The following is a 21,598-nucleotide window of genomic DNA, read 5'->3' as shown; positions in this document are numbered from 1 at the left end:
TATGACATACCAGATTTGCAATTACAGTACTGTTTGTGATACAAAAAGAGTCCAGAAAGAAAAGAGTATATACATTAGGCGTAGAAACTGTACATTGGATTGGGTAGGTGGGGGTGGGGGGGGACTGTACATTGGAGGTGGTTTGGTGGGTGGGGGGGGGGTTGGGTACGAGTGGGGGGGGGGGGGGGGGGGGTTGGGTAGGAGGGGTGGGTGGGGGACACTGTACAACTGTACAAACAACACTGTACATTGGATTATTGACAAGACCATACTTGGTAATTTACTGTACATTGGAGGGGGTTGTGTTCGGACATTTACAGGGGCCAGTTTCGAGTTGCAGTCTCCCTTAGGTGTTTTTTGAGAGTGTTTTTGAAAGTGGGTAGTGATTCACATTCCTTTACAGCTTTGGGTAGGGCGTTCCACATTGATGTGGCATAATTGCGAAACGTGTTTAGTCCCTTGTTTGAGCCGAATCTGGGTTTAACATGATTTGTGGAGCTCCCTCTGGTGTTGTGATCGTGGTATTCACTGACCTTTGGGAAGTATTTTGTCATGTACATGGGTACCTTGGTCGTGTAGTGTATCTTGTAGACCAGGCCCATTGCAAGTTGCTGTACTCTGTCGTCTACTCTAAGCCATCCTAGGTTGTCAAAGTGGGCAGGGGTGAGGTGGGTTCTAGGAGTAAGGTCAAGCAGTAGTCTGACCAGTTTGTTTTGAGATGTTTGTAATTTTGTTTTTAGCGCCTTTGAGGTGCTTTGGTACCATGAGGTGCAAGCATAGTCGTAGTACCCTTGAATGAGTGCTCCTGCTAGAGTCTTCAGGGTATTCTTGTTTACCAGTGAGGAGATCCGGTACAAGAATCGTGTTCGTTGGTTGACTTTTTTTTATTACATTGGATGCCATTTTGTCACAGGAAAGATTTGCCTCTAGGATGGAACCCAGGTAGGTAATATCTTCTTTCCTTGTGACAATATTGTCACCCACTGTAACTGAGAAGCCGTCGGTCTTGCTGAGTTTGTTATTTGAACCGAAGAGAATGGACTCTGTTTTACCCAGGTGTAATGATAGTTTGTTATCAGCGAGCCATATGCAGATTTTGCCTAGTTCTGAGCTGAGGGTTTTTTCAACCTGTAACTTGTTCTTGTCAGAGACCAGCAGGGCTGAGTCGTCCGCAAACAGGAACAAGTTGCAGTCACAAGCTGACGACATGTCATTTGCATAAATTAGGAACAGTAGCGGACCTAGTATGCTTCCTTGTGGAACACCACAGTTTACTGTGAGGGGGGGGGGGGGGTAGAGTACCGTTTACCTCTACCATCTGTTCTCTCCCCTCCAGGTAGGATTGCATCCAGCTCACTGATAGACTATCAAAACCAATTGCTTTTAGCTTGTCAATCAGAATGGTGTGATTGACAGTGTCGAAGGCCTTTTGTAGGTCCAGCATGACCATGCCGCAGTATTTGCCCGCGTCCACCTCTTGTTTGATGTGTACGTTTGACCAATGCCAACGTAACGAACGAAGGTCCGAACGTTTGAACGTTTGGGCTCAGCCCTAGTGCGTGTGTGTGTGTGTGCGTGTGTATCTGTATGTATCCTCATGCACCGTTCTGTGTGTGTTGACAGGTGGCTGAAGTTCGAGGAGGACGTGGAGGACGGGGGTGAGAGGTGGAGTAAGCCCTACGTCGCCACGCTGTCTCTGCACAGCCTCTTCGAGCTCCGCAGCTGCATCATGAACGGCACCGTGCTGCTGGACATGAGGGCCAACTCTCTGGAGGAGATCGCAGGTAGAGAACCTGGACTGGACTGGACTGGGTATAGGGTTGGGGTGATTTGTCACAGCTTAGAGTGGACTATATATTGAAATTCTTTATTGGGAAAACCACATTGAGATACAGCATCTCGTTTTCGAGAGGGTCCCACATTTTGTGCAATGTAATACAGAATCAGAACACATACCACACAACAAAAAATAAATAAAGGACAACATACAAAAACACAACAAAACAAGTACACAAGAGGATATGTCTCTCAGTCTCCATCATAATAGGCCTACTCCATGGCAGCCACCTGACGATGCCACCCGACGACTAGAGCCTGGACTGGACTGGGTATAGGGTTGGGATGGTTTGTGTCAGCCTGGACTGGACTAGCTAGTGGCTGGACTGGACTAGCTAGTGGCTGGACTGGACTAGCTAGCTAGTGCCTGGACTGGACTGGCTAGTGCCTGGACTGGACTAGCTAGTGCCTGGACTGGACTAGCTAGTGCCTGGACTGGACTAGCTAGTGCCTGGACTGGACTAGTTAGTGGCTGGACTGGACTAGCTAGTGCCTGGACTGGACTAGCTAGTGCCTGGACTGGACTAGCTAGTGCCTGGACTGGACTAGCTAGTGGCTGGACTGGACTAGCTAGTGGCTGGACTGGACTAGCTAGCTAGTGCCTGGACTGGACTGGCTAGTGCCTGGACTGGACTAGCTAGTGCCTGGACTGGACTAGCTAGTGCCTGGACTGGATTAGCTAGTGCCTGGACTGGACTAGTTAGTGGCTGGACTGGACTAGCTAGTGCCTGGACTGGACTAGCTAGTGCCTGGACTGGACTAGCTAGTGCCTGGACTGGACTAGCTAGTGCCTGGACTGGACTAGCTAGTGCCTGGACTGGACTAGCTAGTGCCTGGACTGGACTAGTTAGTGCCTGGACTGGACTAGCTAGTGCCTGGACTGGACTAGTTAGTGGCTGGACTGGACTACCTAGTGCCTGGACTGGACTAGATAGTGCCTGGACTGGACTACCTAGTGCCTGGACTGGACTAGTTAGTGCCTGGACTGGACTAGCTAGTGCCTGGACTGGACTAGCTAGTACCCGGACTGGACTAGCTAGTGCCTGGACTGCACTAGCTAGTGCCTGGACTGGACTAGCTAGTGGCTGGACTGGACTAGCTAGTGACTGGACTGGACTAGCTAGTGCCTGGACTGGACTAGCTAGTGCCTGGACTGGACTAGCTAGTGCCTGGACTGGACTAGCTAGTGGCTGGACTGGACTAGCTAGTGCCTGGACTGGACTAGCTAGTGCCTGGACTGGACTAGCTAGTGCCTGGACTGGACTAGCTAGTGCCTGGACTGGATTAGTTAGTGCCTGGACTGGACTAGTTAGTGCCTGGACTGGACTAGCTAGTGCCTGGACTGGACTAGCTAGTGCCTGGACTGGACTGGGTATATATATATATAGGTATAGCTTGACAAACACGAAGACTGACAGATTTCCTGTCAGCTGTCACTACAGCCAAGGGACACAGCCTCCTACAGTGAACTCCTGTCACCGCTGTTCTTCCTCAGACATGGTTCTGGATCAGCACGAGGCCTCTGGCAACGTGGGACCGGAAGCCAGGAAGCGGATCCGCGAGGCGCTGCTCAAACAGCACCACCACCAGAACCACAAGAAGCTAGCCAACCGCATTCCCATCGTACGCTCCTTCGCCGACATTGGCAAGAAGCAGTCCGAGCCCCACTCCATGGACAAGAATGGTGAGTATGTGGTTCAAATACACACATGCACGTATGCACATACACACACACACACACATACACTGTGCGCACACATTACACACACCCACCCATCCAACTGACCGACCCTGATTTTGCCTACATCCTGTATATCTTCCCCCGTTTCTTCTATTCTGGTTGTGTGCTTTATTGTATGCAGATGATATGATTTTGTAGTTTTCTATTCCTTTGCATGTTTTCCAGTGCGTCGGTCGGATTTGTTGTGTCCATTTCGTGACTTTGGCCGTTTTAACGTGGTTTGATATCTCCTTTTTCTCCTCTCGTTTGTGTTTCTCTGTGTATGTGTTCGTCTCTCGTCATGTGTACTGTGTGTGTGTGTGTGCGTGTGGTCCTGTGTACTGTGTTTATGTGTGCGTGTGGTCCTGTGTACTGTGTTTATGTGTGCGTGTGTGGTCCTGTGAACATGCATGCATGCATCTTTGTGTTTCTCATCTGCACATCCAGTCCACAGCGTCTTCTATCACACCATAAAGTCTCCCAACCCCTCGTCTAAGAAAACACAACCCGAGAGCGCCCCGCCCGGAAAGGTCTTTTCCTGCGCTGCGTGGCCGTGGTGTGTGTGTGTTGCCTCGTCACGTGTGTCCAAACCTCTCTCACCTGTGAGCCATGCCCCCTCCGAGAGCCACGCCCACTTGTCCCCAGACACGCCTCCCCTCGGCGAAACTAAGACCAAGCGTCTTAGTTTCCATCAGGCGGTAGCACAGGGCTACATTTACATTTACATTTAGTCATTTAGCTGACGCTTTTATCCAAAGCGACTTACAAGTTCTGTACGACAAGCCATCAGGAAGGGCACAACTCTATCAGCTGAGCAACAATGTTCATCAAAGTGTTGAGTGCTACAGTGTAGGTTAGTTTATTAGGACAAGTGCATGACAGTACGGTTAGTTAGGGTTAGAGTTTTTTTTTTTTTTTTTTTTTTTTTTTAAACTACTCTCTACTCTCTCATCCCACAGCAAGACACTGAGCTGGAGATCTGGACAGGCAACTAGCTAGGACTCCTACGTGTATTCTAGCCACTAGCAGTAGACTAGACGGGGAGCAGGGGAGTGTATTGTCATCAGGAGTCAGTAATATAATACCGGTTATGATACAAATTTAAAAGACGTGGTCGGTTCTTTACCCTGGATATGTGACACACAGTAACTTTATTTCTGAATCCCTTTGACAATACTGTCCACTCCTTTCTCAACCATAGCGTTTGTTTGATAGCTAGAGCAATCATGTGGGCTTCACAAACTCTCAAAACGACAACGAACACTAATCACTAATGGTAATATCGAGTCATGATATAATCTAATTCATTACTTAGCAGTAATTCATATTGAATAACTCCCATCGTCTACATTAGGTTGCCTTCATGCTTCCATCACACTCTCACTAAATGACCGGGACCTCTTGGACAAACCACGGTCTGTAACGGGGCAGTATGTCTTTTAGAGACGGCACTGATTACAATCACCCCTCTGTCTGCAGTAGGGCTGTCTTAAATACTTCGAAGCTTCGAAGCTTCGTTCGATGGGCATGGGATTCGAATATGAAGAAAAAATTCGAATATATATATAAAAAAAATTATTTTATAAAAAAAAAATTGCAAAATCAACTCTGCCTCTCTTTGTTAATTACAACAAGCAATGCTGTTTGTTATTTAAGATGAGGTCGGACTAGGGCGGCCGGGTAGCACAGCGGACTAAGCGTCTGTCTACCACGGCAGAGACAGTGGGATCGAATCCAACTCCCAGTCCGTGCTGACACAATTGGCAGTGTCAGTGGGTGGGAAGCCGGTGAGGGTGGGTCCTGGTCATTGTAAACAGCGACTCCTACAGTTCGGTCGGGGCGCCTGCACAGCGAGGGAAGGATCAGGTAGGAGAGGTAGTGTGATCCTTCCACACGTTACACTCTCCCAGTGAGAGTCCGTGCTACCAGGTGAAAAGAAGCGGTTGATTGGCTGCACATGTGTCGGAGTAAGCATGTGATAGCCTCCACTCTCCCAGACCGACTGTAGGGGGTAGAGTGCGCAACGACCAGGAAGGGGATTGGGAATTGGCATAACGACTAACATTGGGATGGGAGAAAAACGGAAAAAGGAGGGGGAAAAAGATGAAGAAAAAAAAATTATGAAAAAAAGAAGCACTGACAGATTTGTGTTCATTGTGCTGCTTTTATAAAGCCTCAAATGACGGCTTACAATATTTCATGAAAGCAAAGTGTTTCGTTTGTCTAAGATTTAGAAAGGTTTCAACTTTACACCACTGCGGCTAGGTGTTAGTGGGCAAGTCGCTCGCCATCAACACTGGAGACGCTGGGTTCGAATCCAGCTCTCGGCGTTGCTATCAGCTTGGCTGGTCGTTCATACTAACACAATTGGCAGTGTTAGGGGTGGGAAAGCTGATGGGTGGGTCCTGGGCGTTGTGGACAGCGACCCCTACAGTTCGGTCGGGGCGTCTGCACAGCGAGGGTAGGATCTGGAGGGAGGTAGTGTGACCTTCCACACGTTACACTCTCCCGGTGAGAATCTGCGCTGCCAGGCTGGCTGCCGGCTGGCTGCACATGCGTCGGAGGAAAGCATGTGACAGTCTCCGGCCTCCCGGACCAACAGTAGGGGGGAGTGCGCAACAACCAGGAAGGGGGTTGGGAATTGGCATAACGACTAAACAGTGGGATGGGAGACAAATCTGAAAAAGGAGGGGGGAAAAAGATAATAATAAAAATTTAAAAAGAATTTACACCACTGACAACGTTGAACAAAGTGCTGTACAAGTCCCAAAAAAAACAAAAACAAAATATATATATATATATATATATTTATAATTCTTTTTTTATTTATTTTTTTATCTCAAAGCTTCGAATTAAAATGGAATCTCGGCCCCGAAGCTTCGAATTCCAAAAAAAAATTCGAAGGTCAGCCCTAGACGGCACTGATTACAATCACCCCTCTGTGGTGCAGTGGTTTGCTCAAAAAGTCCCCCTGGTGCTTTCAAGTCACAACACGCTTCCCACTGAACATGAAAAGATGCAATCTTTTCCCTTTTGTTAAATATCTTTTAAAAGATACAATTCTATCAAACAAACCCAAAAAGACCAAACCCTATTAGATTAGAAGTGCACATAAGAAGTGCCTTTTTAAACTGAAAATGAAAACGAAAGATTGCACCTTTCTGAAGTACAGTATAAGCTTACAATAATAAGCTTCTCCCGATAAAGACTAATAGTTGGTTACTACAATAATTATTCAGTGAAACCAAACTCATCCAATGCCTCCGATCCGGGTTGACATTATAGAATGAATCCCAGTAGATATTCCGCTTTACTCACTGACCTGGTAACCAAACTGTAGATGTTCCTCTTTGTACGGGAGAGCTCTGTCGTGATGTCACAAACCTCACCGTGTTGGTGTTCCGCTGTGTCCCCCAGGCCAGACGGTGTCTCCCCAGGCGCTGCCAACCAACACCGAGGGCAAACAGGACGTGAGCCGGGAGAACAGCCACGTGGACTTCAGCAAGGTGACGGCCGCGAAACATTCAGTAACCTGCTGGTCCCCTGAAAGTTACTGTATTTTACATTGTAAAGGGGCTACCGTGAAACATTCAGTAACCTGCTGGTCCCATGAACGTTACTGTATTTTACATTGTAAAGGGGCTACCGTGAAACATTCAGTAACCTGCTGGTCCCCTGAAAGTTACTGTATTTTACATTGTAAAGGGGCTACCGCGAAACATTCAGTAACCTGCTGGTCCCCTGAAAGTTACTGTATTTTACATTGTAAAGGGGCTACCGCGAAACATTCAGTAACCTGCTGGTCCCCTGAAAGTTACTGTATTTTACATTGTAAAGGGGCTACCGTGAAACATTCAGTAACCTGCCGGTCCCCTGAAAGTTACTGTATTTTACATTGTAAAGGGGCTACCGCGAAACATTCAGTAACCTGCCGGTCCCCTGAAAGTTACTGTATTTTACATTGTAAAGGGGCTACCGCGAAACATTCAGTAACCTGCTGGTCCCCTGAAAGTTACTGTATTTTACATTGTAAAGGGGCTACCGTGAAACATTCAGTAACCTGCTGGTCCCATGAACGTTACTGTATTTTACATTGTAAAGGGGCTACCTCGAAAGATTCAGTAACCTGCTGGTCCCCTGAAAGTTACTGTATTTTACATTGTAGAATATCAACAACAACCCGGCAGCTAGTTGCCTGCAAGTCACTATATTTTACACAGCAGTATATTACTGTATTTTAACAAACAAAAATAAATAAATGAATAAAGATTTAGCCTGCTGGCAGACTTCAGCCAGGTGAGGACTCTCTGGTCAGCTGTTGATCTACAGGCCACACTGATAGATGGCCACACAACTGGTCGTGTATTATGGCTGTCCCCGACTAAGGATTTGGATAGTCGACTATGATTGGCTGAAATTAGCCGATAGTCGACTATTAAAAAAAAAATGAAAAAAGAAAACTATAATTTTTTAAATTTTTTTGTATCATTCCATTTGGGCTGTGGGGGTGCTTAATGTCTGACGGAGTCAACTGAAGGCTTCTTGTCCTCTGCAAAAGCATGCAATTGGTCCACTGATGGATACATCTTGATATTTGTCTAGTCTAGTGTGTTCATTAGATGGGTGAAATCCTCTTTCAGTGCCTCTGTGCCTGTTTTCTTGGGCAGTTAGCCTCTGGTATGCGTGCCATTCGTGTTTCTAGGCCTCGCTTCTAGGCCTCTTTTCTTTTGGAAAGAATGATAAAAAGAAAAGAAAAGTCTTTTTTTGTATTCGACTAAGAGGTTGGCAGTCGACTACGGCTCCTTTCGACCGATTAGTCGACTATTCGACTAATAGGGGTCAGCCCTAATATAGACAAGGTAGGGTTACATAATATCAAAACATTCCCCGTGAGCCTCTTGTGCTGGAAGATGGCAGCTGTATGTTAACACTAGTCGAGGGTTTCTCCGTCTCCATTGCAGCAGTCATTTGAGCCAAATGTCCCCAGTTATGTGAATTTAATGTTCACCTCCCTATGGTTTTTATTAGGTAAGGCCTAATATTACCATATTACATATTACACACAGGTAAGGATTTATTGCTTGGGCAGCATATCCCACTGTGAAAGACGAATAGGTATTTGGCAGAGACACTTGACCAGGAGGATCAGAGCGCAGTGTCTGCAGCACCACCTGGAGCAGATAGAGGCTCAGTGTCTTTTCAATTCAACAAGAGGGCATCAGAACTGTCTAGGAACGCGCCGCCGACATTATGGGAAATGCACTTACCTTCTTCTCCAGAGTCAGACAGGAAGATCGATACCCATTTCCTCTCTGTACCTTCAGTAGAAAGCTATCCGGTTGCCGGCTATAGCCTAGATGAGCACAGATACGGACCACTAGCCTATAGCTTAAAGGGGAACTATCTTATAAATGGCCTTTTTCAGTGTTTAGCATTGTTTCCTAGCTATGTGGACTTATATTAATAGGATCTATGTCTCTAATTCTCATATTGGCGCATTCTTCCAATTCTCCTCTCACAATATTCACCCTCACTGAACTGAGTCATCTGAAAATGTGCATATCTGTGATGTCAGAGGTTTCTCAGCTGCATAATAATGTGGCAGTTGATGTGGCAGTTGGCACCAGGCCACACAGTGGTTGGAGCCCAGCCTCAAAACGGCTTAAGATCTTGAGGTAGAAAAATGCTGTTTTTGAGTGCTTGATTAGAAATACAAAACAATGAATTTTTTTTGAAAGAAAACCTTACAGAGGTGTTCCATAGACTCACAGGAATTGTGTAAAAGTGCCCAAATAGTGAAAGAAATAGTAAAACCTTTAAAACTCCAGGGCCCTCATTCATCAACGTGGACGTAGAATATGTTCTATTTCCACACGTAAGCACGGAATGTAGAACTAGTGTACGCACAGGGAAGTCGGGATTCATCACACGGTGCGTACGCAGGCTCTACGCTCCTCCGTAGAACTTTGTTCTACCGTCAATGCTCGTGCATGATTATCCATATATGGTCATGAAAGTGAGGAAACACCCCCCATGGGATGTGAAATAATGGACTGACCCGAGCGGTACTCTGAGAAACTCCACGGAGAATTCACTGCTGTCGAACCAAGAGGACACTATCGCGTATTATGGGATAAATAAAAGGCGGATTTGTAAACGGTGATGTCAGATATCAACGGCTCCCTAAGACCATTGCTGCAATTCTGCCTGGACAGCTCAAAATACTAATAAAGACCGTTCGTTGACCACTGTTTGGCGTTGGTTGTGTGTCATTATAACCGTGCTGTAATATGAATGCCTTTGTGTTCGATTGGCTATATGATTTTTAGAGGCATCTATTTTGTTGTCGGCTAATAAAGACCGCGCTGGAATATGACTGCCTTTTCCCGTGTTGTTTGATTAATACCCAGGGATTACAGTTCTCCTCAATTTGATTCCAAATCGCGATGGATCTCCCGTCAATTTTCTACCTGCTGCATATGATTTCTAGAGGCATACTACAATCCATTTTGATGTCAGTATTGGGTAGCCTACATAAACAATAATACGAGAGCTATACAAGAACAATGAATCTTACTGCCATGTATGATGTAGCCTATACGCCATGTGTAGCCTGCCTATATGTGATCAATACAAACATGAACTTGAATTCCATCATGTCTGTGTGCGGGTCACTGCGGGAACTCACAAGGCTGTTGTCACAATGTAAATAAGAACGTGCACTGAAAAGTTACAGTATGTAGTTGGTTGATCATTTGTATGACAGTCAGTAAACCCTTGCAAAAAGTATCCGTTTTATTTAATGAATTGAAAACATTCAGCATCGCCTTCCTCCCGGCATCCAGCAATAACATGTATCAGGCAAATGCGCATCGCAACATTGACTGAGTGGAATCCCTTTCTATTCACACAACTGCATTTGTGATGGAGCTTTGACAGCTACAGTAACAGTCTATTGGTCGATCCATCTCCAATATCACGATGGACCGTGCCGCGGTGGCAAAGACCCAAGGGTGGAGAGGATCTTGAATGAATTCCATCATCATATATATGTTGTGTGTCTGTCCACTATGTTTGTTACTTTGTTATTCCCCCCCCCCCTATCTATGTAAAGCGACCTTGGGTCTCTTGAAAGGCGCTATATAAAATGAAGCTATTATTATTATTGTTATTATTATTATTATCATCACATCTGTGCGGGAGCTCACAAATAGACTGTTAGTCTCAGTGAAGTTTCAACGGAGGTCATCTATTCTAACCAACAAATTGAAGTAGAAAGCATTTCGTGACCAATCTTATTTGGAAACATGACACACAAAATAATTTGCTTTTTATTCGAAACAATATCTAATCGCGTTTGGAGGTTGGTGTTTTGCGTCTGCCCCCCCGTGCCAAACAAGCAGGCCAACCTCTTGTTCGCGTGTGAGCCCGTTATAATTACACTACTGTCGCTATTTTACAATGAACTATAATGAATTACGGGTCATACAGAAGTTGAACACTAATGCACGGAAGCTTATTTCCGCCTTGAAACTAATGCAGGACTGAGGAGTGCTTATGCGTAGTAACGATATTCTACCACTGGGCGCGAGGTACGCCAGGTCCGACCTGTGCGTAGATGTAAGCACGGAGTCAAGTTCAAATCGAAATTGATGAATCCCACTCTTTGCTTAGGAATGATCGTACGCACAGGGTAAGCACAGATCTGTGCGTAGAACACGTTGATGAATGAGGGCCCTGGAGAGGTGTTTTTGGGCCAACAGCTGGGCTAGCTGATTCGTATCCGCTTCCATTAATGTGTGCTAAGCCAGGCTAGCTTACAGCCGGATAGCTTTGTACTGAACGCACAGAGAGGAAATTGGTGTCTAATCTTCTTGTCTGACTCTGGAGAAGACGGTAAGCTTGTTTCCCATAATGTCGGCACGTTCCTTTAGCTACCAGGCCCACCCTGCTCCTGCTGCTGTCCCTGCATGGTTCCGGTCCGTTTGCTGACGTCTCGGTGTTGATTCCACAGATCGACCTCCATTTCATGAAGAAGATCCCGGCGGGGGCGGAGGCCTCCAACGTCCTGGTGGGGGAGCTGGAGTTCCTGGAGCGGCCGGTGGTGGCCTTCGTCCGCCTGGCGCCCGCCGTGCTGCTCAACGGCCTGGCGGAGGTCCCCATCACCACCAGGTCACACACACACACACACACACACACACACACACACATGCACACACACACACATGCACGCACAGACACACAGACACACGCACACACACACACGCACGCATGCACGCACACACGCACACGCATGCACGCACTTACATACATACATACATACATACATACATACATACATACATACATACATACATACATACATACATACATACATACATACATACATACATACATACATACATACATACATACATACATACATACATACATACATACATACACACACACACACACACACACACACACATACATACATACATACATACATACATACATACACACACACACATACATACATACATACATACATACATACATACATACATACATACATACATACATACATACATACATACATACATACATACATACATACATACATACATACATATAGTACATACATACATACATACATACATACATACATACATACATACATACATACATATAGTACATACATACATACATACACACACACACACATACATACAGTACATCTGCTGTCTTTCTTTTTCTCTCTTATGTATCTTTGTTCTCAGTCTGTCTGTCTGTCTGTCTCACCCATCCCTCATCCCTGTCTGCCTGTCTCTGTCTCTCTCTTTCTCTCTCTCTCTCTCTTTCTCTCTCTCACTCTATACATATACTGTATATATATACTATGTCTCTCTCTCTCTATACATAATATAAATATACTATTTATATATATATATATATGTCTGTCTCTCTCTTTCTCTCCATTTCTGTGTATGCCAGATGACGTTTTGCTACGTAAGTCATGAGGAAAAAGGTGTTTGACTTTGACTCTGAATGGCTGCCTCCTCCCCCCCCCCCCCCCCCCCCCCTCTCAGGTTCCTCTTCATCCTGCTCGGCCCCCTGGGAAAAGGGCCACAGTACCACGAGATCGGCCGATCAATCGCTACCCTGATGACTGATGAGGTAAGAGATGCGATTGATAACATCCTGGGTTATTAACCCTCGGGCCGCCAGAATGACCTCCCTTCAGCGCCTCTCAGACTGTCACTACAAATATAGAGAAATAGATGATCATTTAATCTGCCATAATAGGCATGTGCTGCATAATTTCCTTTCTTGAATAAAACAAATATTCAACTATTTTTATTTTTTTCTTTGCTTGACGGTCCCATTTTGTTGCAATAAAATGATTAGAATGAAGTGAACAGACTGAAAACATTATTGTATTAGATAAAACAGTTATATATAAATAATATATATATTTTTATTGCAGATGTTAAAGAATTTTTCCGTTGGGGAAATAATTTGCGGTTGGTAATAAATCACAATATATCACAATATATTGCGATATCATATTATAATATCGTGACTCTAGTATCGTTATAATATTGTACCAATCATTTCAATAGTCCTCATCCAGGTGAACTCAACGTTCGTGGGAGCCATGGCACATGTATGCAGGCGACTGGCTTTGCCTTTCACTTTATTCAGACATACATGTATCATACAAGATCAATATTTTGGGCATCAGTACATAGCTGCACTGCACAAAGGTATGGCACTATTAGGGGGAGACCAGATTTTTTTAAATTTTTATAAATTCACATAAAAAGACTATATCCACAATGTTAATTAATTTAGAGAACATACAGTAGATAATAAAACCACAGATATCTCTCTCTTAACACAACAATACAAATCTCTCTCTCTCACAATGCCTAATGTTTGTGTGAAAACGCAAGAGTTGAGGTCTAATTATCATCATTAGTAATTTGTTTAAATTTCACCTGCTCTGCACCTGGTCACCCATGGGTGCAGAGCCGGGTACTGGGGACCCGGAGGAGCAGGCTACCTGCAGATCTGAGGGTCCCCCAGGGTGCAGAGCCAGGTACTGGGGACCTGGAGGAGCAGGCTACCTGCAGATCTGAGGGTCCCCCAGGGTGCAGAGCCAGGTACTGGGGACCCAGAGGAGCAGGCTACCTGCAGATCTGAGGGTCCCCCATGGTGCAGAGCCAGGTACTGGGGACCTGGAGGAGCAGGCTACCTGCAGATCTGAGGGTCCCCCAGGGTGCAGAGCCAGGTACTGGGGACCTGGAGGAGCAGGCTACCTGCAGATCTGAGGGTCCCCCAGGGTGCAGAGCCAGGTACTGGGGACCCAGAGGAGCAGGCTACCTGCAGATCTGAGGGTCCCCCATGGTGCAGAGCCAGGTACTGGGGACCTGGAGGAGCAGGCTACCTGCAGATCTGAGGGTCCCCCAGGGTGCAGAGCCAGGTACTGGGGACCTGGAGGAGCAGGCTACCTGCAGATCTGAGGGTCCCCCAGGGTGCAGAGCCAGGTACTGGGGACCCAGAGGAGCAGGCTACCTGCAGATCTGAGGGTCCCCCATGGTGCAGAGCCAGGTACTGGGGACCCAGAGGAGCAGGCTACCTGCAGATCTGAGGGTATGGGTGGAGGATTGTGGAGTGATAATAATAATAATAATAATAATAATAATAATAATAATAATAATAATAATAATAATAATAATAATAATAATAATAATAATAATAATAATAATAATAATAATAATAAATAATAATAATAATAATAATAATAATAATAATAATAATCATAATCATAATAATCATAATAATAATAATAATAAAAAAATAAAATAAAAAAAAATAATAATAATAATAATAATAATAATAATAATAATAATAATAATAATAATAATAATAATAATAATAATAATAATAATAATAATAATCTTTATTTATATAGCACCTTTCATACACGGAGTGCAGCTCAAAGTGCTTAACAGAGCAAAGAAATAAAAACACAACATTTTACAATAAAGCAAAAAAAAAAAGTAAGGAAAAGAAAAGCAGGATTTTAAGACCAGCAAAACATGATTAAGAAAATAGTTAAAAAGCATAAATGACAACAGGCATTTTAAAATCAGCTAAAAGCAAGAGTACGTGGAGGGGTTCTGCTACGCAGGGCTACCAGGAAGGTTTTCTGAGGTCAACGCTCGTCAATTTGAAAACAATAGCAGGAAAGGGAACACAACTCTCCTCTATTGGGCTGGCTTTAATTAGTTTCTTATTTTTATTTATTTCATTATTTAGGCAATACAAAAAATATATGTATACCATATATTTATATGGCAGCTGCCATAACCCATACCATGCCATATCAAACTGACACCCCTGACAGCACACCCTGAGACACAATCATAATCATAATCAACTGTATTTATATAGCACATTTACAACAGTTGTGACTGTACCAAAGTGCCTCACAGATAAAAGCATAGAGCAAAGAAAAAATACATATACAATATATACTAAATATAAAAGTGCAAAAAGTGCAGGGATTCAGATAGAAATTAAAAATAAAAGAAAGAAAAGTGCAGTACAATACAAAAACAAGGCATAAAATAACTAAAAGTAACGACCTAGGAGACTGGTCAAAGGCCAGGGAGAATAGATGAGTCACAAGGCTAAATGATGAAGTCATCAGGCGCCTAAGGAAGTTCCAAGTCAGCCAGAAGATCCTTAAGAACTTCTACTCATGTACAATAGAGAGCATCTTGACCGGCAACATCACCTCCTGGTTTGGGAATAGCACTGCACAAGACCAAAGCAGACTACAAAGAGTGACACGTTCAGCCGAACGCACAATTGGAGGGGGGCTCCCCACCCTCCAGAACATTTACTACAAGCGTTGCAAGGGCAAGGCTAAGAGAATCATTAAAGACTCCAGTCACCCGAACAACTGCCTCTTTGAACTGCTGCGGTCAGGCAAGCGATACAGGAGTCTCAAGGCGAGCACAGAAAGACTCAGAAGAAGCTTCTATCCCCAGGCCATCAGGCTGCTAAACGAACAATGAATGAACACTACACAACAACAACCACCAAACGCACATAGCACACACATCCACACGCACACACTCACTTTAAACAAACACACTGTAGCACCCACTCCACACACTTTATAGCACACACCCACTTTAAACAAACACACTGTAGCACCCACTCCCCACACTTTATATTTATGGATGAAGGATTGCACTACAACTCGTACACCTTACTGTAAATTGTACCTAAAATTGTACCTCATCCCATTTCTGCTTTGCACTAGATAGTACTGTACATTAGTACACTGCATAGTATTGTGTATTGTATATTATATGGTAACTCAGAACATTGTACATATGTCTATACCGAACACTGTGACCTCATTTTCTTCTTCTAAATTCATGCTATATTATGTTATTATGTTATTTGATACTATCTTGTCTAGCACAGTCTCTGGAGCGTAACAGTAAGAAGCATTTTGTATGAAAGTATTCTGTACTTCTGTATGACAACTATTAAAGAACTTGAACTTGAACTTCTGTTCTATGCATGATAGAGGACGTTCTATGTTATCATATTCATCACAAATATCTCACACAATATCTCCGTCCCTCTAAAGGTAGCCTTTTCCTGATCCTTTCCTCCAGGTGTTTCACGACGTGGCGTACAAGGCCAAGGACAGGAACGACCTGGTGGCAGGCATCGACGAGTTCCTGGACCAGGTGACCGTCCTGCCCCCCGGGGAGTGGGACCCCTCCATCAGGATAGAGCCGCCCAAAAACGTCCCATCTCAGGTGGGTCACAGTAGGATGCTAATACACTCTCGTGCAATCACACATGTACACTCATAGACACTCACATGTCTATTACATCTACGCCTACTACACGCGCAATAAGATGAGATAAGATGATCCTTTATTGATCCCCTTGCGGAACATTCACGTGTGAAAGCAGCATGGGGGGGGGGTACAGGGTGGGGGATGCATAGCACACATGTACACTCATAGACACTCACATGTCTACTACATCTACACCTACTACACGCACAATCACACATGCACACTCGTAGACATGTGGTATTGTATGCATTCGGTGATGGGCAGAAGAACACATCTACAAATTAAACAGTAAAGAAATAAATCAAATTTGGTCATTTTGTATTTCAAAAGGCTCTCAATCCTCACTAAATCCATGTGTTGTTTTATTCTCCATCGTCAGCTATTTCTGAGTCAAGAAAATCTAACCGATGTCCTTTTTTCATTAGAATGTTCCATTTCTCGAAATTCTAATCTCGCCGAGATTGTACATCTGAAAGTATATGTTTTTTTATTATAATTGGGAGGTTCTTTCTAGCTGTGGGAAGGATGTCTTCTCTTCCGTTTGCTAGTTGTGAACTCTGTGCGTACTGTATAACCGTGAATATGCAGGCCTCGATCCAAAAAGAACGACATGACATAAGGCCGTCATCTCTGCATAATGAATCTTGCCAACACTCTTCAGCGATCTGGCACCGTCTCCCCGGGTATCGGAACAGCGACGAGCGCAGCGGTTTTGTCTCTACAAATGCGTCTCCCTGTAGACCATCAGATATAGCTGACAGATGGTGTTATCTTCAATGTTGTGCCCAGCGGTTGAAGGCTGAGTGACAGTTGAGCTTTAACCCCCGCCCACACACACATACAGGAAAGCCGAAAGCTCCCTCCTCTACCCAATGGAGTGACAGATCTGGGGGACGGTGAGGAACCCGGCGGGCATGGCGGTCCTGAACTACAACGCACTGGGAGGTAGGTGTCTTTATGTGTGTGTGTGTGTGAGAGAGAGAGAGAGAGAGAGAGAGAGAGAGAGAGAGAGAGAGAGAGAGAGAGAGAGAGAGAGAGAGGGGGGGAGAGAGAGAGAGAGAGAGAGAGAGAGAGAGAGAGAGAGAGAGAGAGAGAGAGAGAGAGAGAGAGAGAGAGAGAGAGAGAGAGAAGATCCTTCATGCATTATTAGTGTGATCCAAGGCCCTGAATTGTTGAGACAGCTTCTTTGTCCTTTGCTTCCTGAAGCCCTGTTCGTCACCCCTATTCTCCGCTCTGTCCGCCCCAACTGTAAACCCTGGCCCTCTTGAGAAGCAGACAGCCCCCCGGGCCTGGTCTGCAGCATTCCTCCTCGCGCTCAGATCGCTCCCACAAGAGACCTGTAGTTCAGTAGCGGAGTTCGACTCACACTGTCCTGTGTAATGTCACGTTTCCCACCGTAAGAGAGCTATGGCCCCATACGGGGGTCCATTAAACCTTGTTGTTTAGCGTATTTCTTGTCTACGTTGAACTGAACTGTCAAAACTGTCAAAAGTGACAACGTAACCACGGTGACCACCTCGCAACACGGCGACACTGTTTTCAAAATAAAGGTCACATGCTGACATGTGAGTTTCACAGACAGTGTGACTGACATGTGTTGGATTTGATCATAATCAGCCACTTGTCACCTCTTCACAGTGGCGGCTCTGCCACTAGGGGCGCAAGGGCGCCGACCCACCTGCTGCCAGCTGCTGTTAAATCAGAGAAGAAGAAAAAAAAACGTTTTTGTTTTTTGTTTTATAGCCCTATAAATAATATAAACATGTTTAAAATGAATAATATTTACTCATTTTAAGTATGTTTGTGTTTCCAATGCACAATATAACTTAATTTTACAAAGATTAATAATAGTTTTCCTGAACAGGAAGTGACGATTCTGTCTGATATAGACCTTTTCATTAGTAGCCGCAGGCATTTCTCCTCGCCGTATTTCTCTCTGGGCTAGGCGCAATTGCGCCTGGAGTGCGCGTGCCCGCCGTGCACTGGTTCATCGTTGTATCCGTCGCAGCCACGCGCTTTGCGTTGAATATGATGTATTATGATGGAACTCGGGCGCTGGTTTGAAACGACCTAGCAAGCAGCCGAGCGTCTAAAAGCTCTCTGATTGGCCGACGCTGTACTTTCCGTAACCGCAGTTTGCAACATGAGTTTATGCTGTTGTTGTGATGTGTGATGGCAAGTTCTTTCAACGGTTAGGCTTAGGCACTCTTTCAAAGTTGGTTACGGTTAGAGTTTGTCTTAGAGCATGGCGATAGAACACCAGGTAGTTTGCAGGCTGTTCGAGGCGGAAATGGACAAAGACACAGCTCTTCACTCACAGTACTTGTTGGCTAACAACAAGCTATATGGATGCGGAGGGACAACAATGGATGGACATCAACACAGGCTGGATGGACAATGCCATGGAGTGGATATACTTTATCAACAAGCCAACAACAAGGTAGATTAGCGATCTTAACTCTAGTTTAATACATGATACGTTGTCTACTGATGCCGCATAACGTTGTAACGTTACAGCTTTCAGCTAACGTTAGCTACTGCTAGCTGTTAGCTCCGTTATCTTAGCTGGCCACTTTTATAATTACTGCATGGAAACGGAGTAACGTTAACGTTTAAACGTTATGTCGAGGTCATACAATACTACAGTCGACATAAGGTTAACGTTACCCCGTTTCCATGAAGTGTTTAAATAGCAGCAATCTTGTTGAAAATGTAACTTTACTAAAATGCTGTCTCTCTCTCTCGCTCTCTCGCTCTCTCTCTCTCTCTCTCTCTAATTTCGCCGCGTGTGGTGCATAACCACTCAGACAATGAATGGTAACTTGTTTAAAATGATGAGCTTTACAAATGTGTTTATTATTGAATGGATCTGACATCATCTGAGAGAGAGAGAGAGAGAGAGAGAGAGAGAGAGAGAGAGAGAGAGAGAGAGAGAGAGAGAGAGAGAGAGAGAGAGCGAGAGAGAGAGAGAGAGAGAGAGCGAGAGAGAGAGAGAGAGAGCTGTGCGTGTTTGTGTTGGGCTATTGGAAACGTGGTTGCATTTGACTGACTGATCATATATTGATCGATGGCAATGGTGATAATATTTGCCAATGCGTGCCTTGTACATGTTTGCAAAATGTTTGGTATAGCGCCCCTAGTGGCGAAGCATCCACGAGCCGCTACTGCCTCTTCATCTGTTGGCTTGTGTAGTTTCTGCGTTGTGTTTATTTCTCTCTCCGACGTCTTCTCATACTGGCTGTACAATCTTTGTCATTCCCCCTTAATGCAATCCGTAATCATAAGAATTCACCACCGTCAGACGTGTTACCTTTCTTGGAAAACGTTTATTACATAAACAAAGCATCTGTAATCAGATGGAAACCAATTCTGTAATTGTCCTTGAAAAGTCTTGGGAAGAAACTGAATTCATTATTCTAATGATCTCTCCTTTCACCCCGCTCGGTGGTCATCGCGGTCTGGCTGTTTGCCCAAAAGCCTGTCGTCGTGGCACATCAGTCCTCCACTATATCTGCTAGTGATGATGTGTCATCTTCTCCATTGCTGCCCCCCCCCCCCTTTTGCGAGGGGAGGAGGGGGCCGTTTCAAAGTCTCTGATCAAGCTCTTGTCTGTGTGTCGTAGCTAAAATCTGACTTACACCCGGAAGAAACTCACTTTTCTATATTCTCGCCATAGCAACGACAGGCCCGCCCCCTCTTCTCGTCGCTATGTGACGCGCTGTCATGGCAACTGCTATTCACCTTTAACACACATTAAACGTCCATTCTATTGATGTCAAACTCTCTCTCTCTGACCATTCTGCCTGCTCTCAGTCCTTATCAGTTGTTATGTGCTGAACGACCTCGGCATGCACACACCCTGCCTGCTGCTACCACACTGACTCTCTCTGACCGCCTCCTCCACCACCTCTACCTCTCTGACCTGGCTATAAGTAGATGCTGTCATCCACCAATATTTAACACTATATACACCTTGAAAAACCTATATTTCCTTCACATGTGAGTTTCACAGACGGTGTGACTGACATGTGAGTTTCACAGACAGTGTGATTGACATGTGAGTTTCACAGACGGTGTGACTGACATGTGAGTTTCACAGACAGTGTGATTGACATGTGAGTTTCACAGACGGTGTGACAGTGTGACTGACATTGGCCAGTGTTCCGTTAATTGACTATAAGGGGGAAGCCCTAAATGTCTTTATATTATTTAAAGGGTTAACCTCTAACTGTGTACATATGATTTACTTCACCGAAAAACAATCCTGATTTATTTTGCACATAATCTCACACACATCCAAAAACTCAAAACAGTGTAGCACACATTCAAAACACCCCCCCCCTCCCCCAATTATTCCAGATTATTAGTATGTGTACAGACACAATTTTATTTTACTGAACTGCAACCATAGACCTAGATTATTACTACATATCATACTGTGTATCATCTATGAGTACAACTGAAAAAGATCTGTTTAACCCTTTCACTACCACACTACCAAAGGGTTAATCCTTTCACTGCGACAATACATAAGGTTAACCCTTTCACTGCCACACGACAAGGGGTTAACCCTTTCACAACCACACTACAGAAGGTTAACCCGTTCACTGCCACACGACAAAGGGTTAACCCTTTCACAACCACACTACAGAAGGTTAACCCTTTCACTGCAACAATACAGAAGGTTAACCCTTTCACTGCCACACGACAAAGGGTTAACCATTTCACTACCACACTACCAAAGGGTTAACCCTTTCACTGTGACATTACAGAAGGTTAACCCTTTCACTGCCACACGACAAAGGGTTACCCCTTTCACAACCACACTACAGAAGGTTAACCATTTCACTGCGACAATACAGAATGTTAACCCTTTCACTGCGACAATACAGAAGGTTAACCCTTTCACAACCACACTACAGAAGGTTAACCCTTTCACTACCACACTCTACAGACGGTTAACCGTCAACCCGTCTGTAGTGTGGTAGTGTAAGGTTAACCTTCTGTAGTGTGGTAGTGAAAGGGTTAACTTAAAAGTGCTCTGTGGGCGCTGGTCTGTGAGCGTGTCTTCTGTACTGTATCTGTATCCCAGCTACAGAGCTCTCATAGCAGGGTGTTGAGTGAAGCCGGAGCCAGGCTACTCCGGTATGCTCCGCTCGTCTCT

General features: G+C 44.8%; 1 protein-coding gene across 1 annotated transcript in view; it reads left to right on the top strand.

Annotated features, from left to right (window-relative positions):
• Positions 1 to 1,501: 1,501 nt before the first annotated feature.
• Positions 1,502 to 21,598, top strand: part of LOC311234717 (sodium-driven chloride bicarbonate exchanger-like) — a gene marked incomplete at both ends in the record, with an annotated part of 69,658 nt that continues 49,561 nt past the window's right edge. Inside the window, 8 exons of the mRNA XM_084321961.1 lie at positions 1,502 to 1,509; positions 1,624 to 1,784; positions 3,332 to 3,520; positions 6,974 to 7,062; positions 11,571 to 11,728; positions 12,628 to 12,715; positions 16,243 to 16,389; positions 17,279 to 17,379. Of these exons, the coding sequence (XP_084178087.1) occupies positions 1,502 to 1,509; positions 1,624 to 1,784; positions 3,332 to 3,520; positions 6,974 to 7,062; positions 11,571 to 11,728; positions 12,628 to 12,715; positions 16,243 to 16,389; positions 17,279 to 17,379 (941 nt within the window). The remainder of the gene's footprint in view (positions 1,510 to 1,623; positions 1,785 to 3,331; positions 3,521 to 6,973; positions 7,063 to 11,570; positions 11,729 to 12,627; positions 12,716 to 16,242; positions 16,390 to 17,278; positions 17,380 to 21,598) is intronic.

The sequence above is a fragment of the Notolepis coatsorum genome (genome assembly GCF_963971535.1).
Source record: "Notolepis coatsorum genome assembly, chromosome: 1".
Classification (NCBI taxonomy): Eukaryota; Metazoa; Chordata; class Actinopteri; order Aulopiformes; family Paralepididae; genus Notolepis; species Notolepis coatsorum.
The sequence above is the reverse complement of the archived record's forward strand: the minus strand, read 5'-3'. Positions and strand labels throughout refer to the sequence as shown.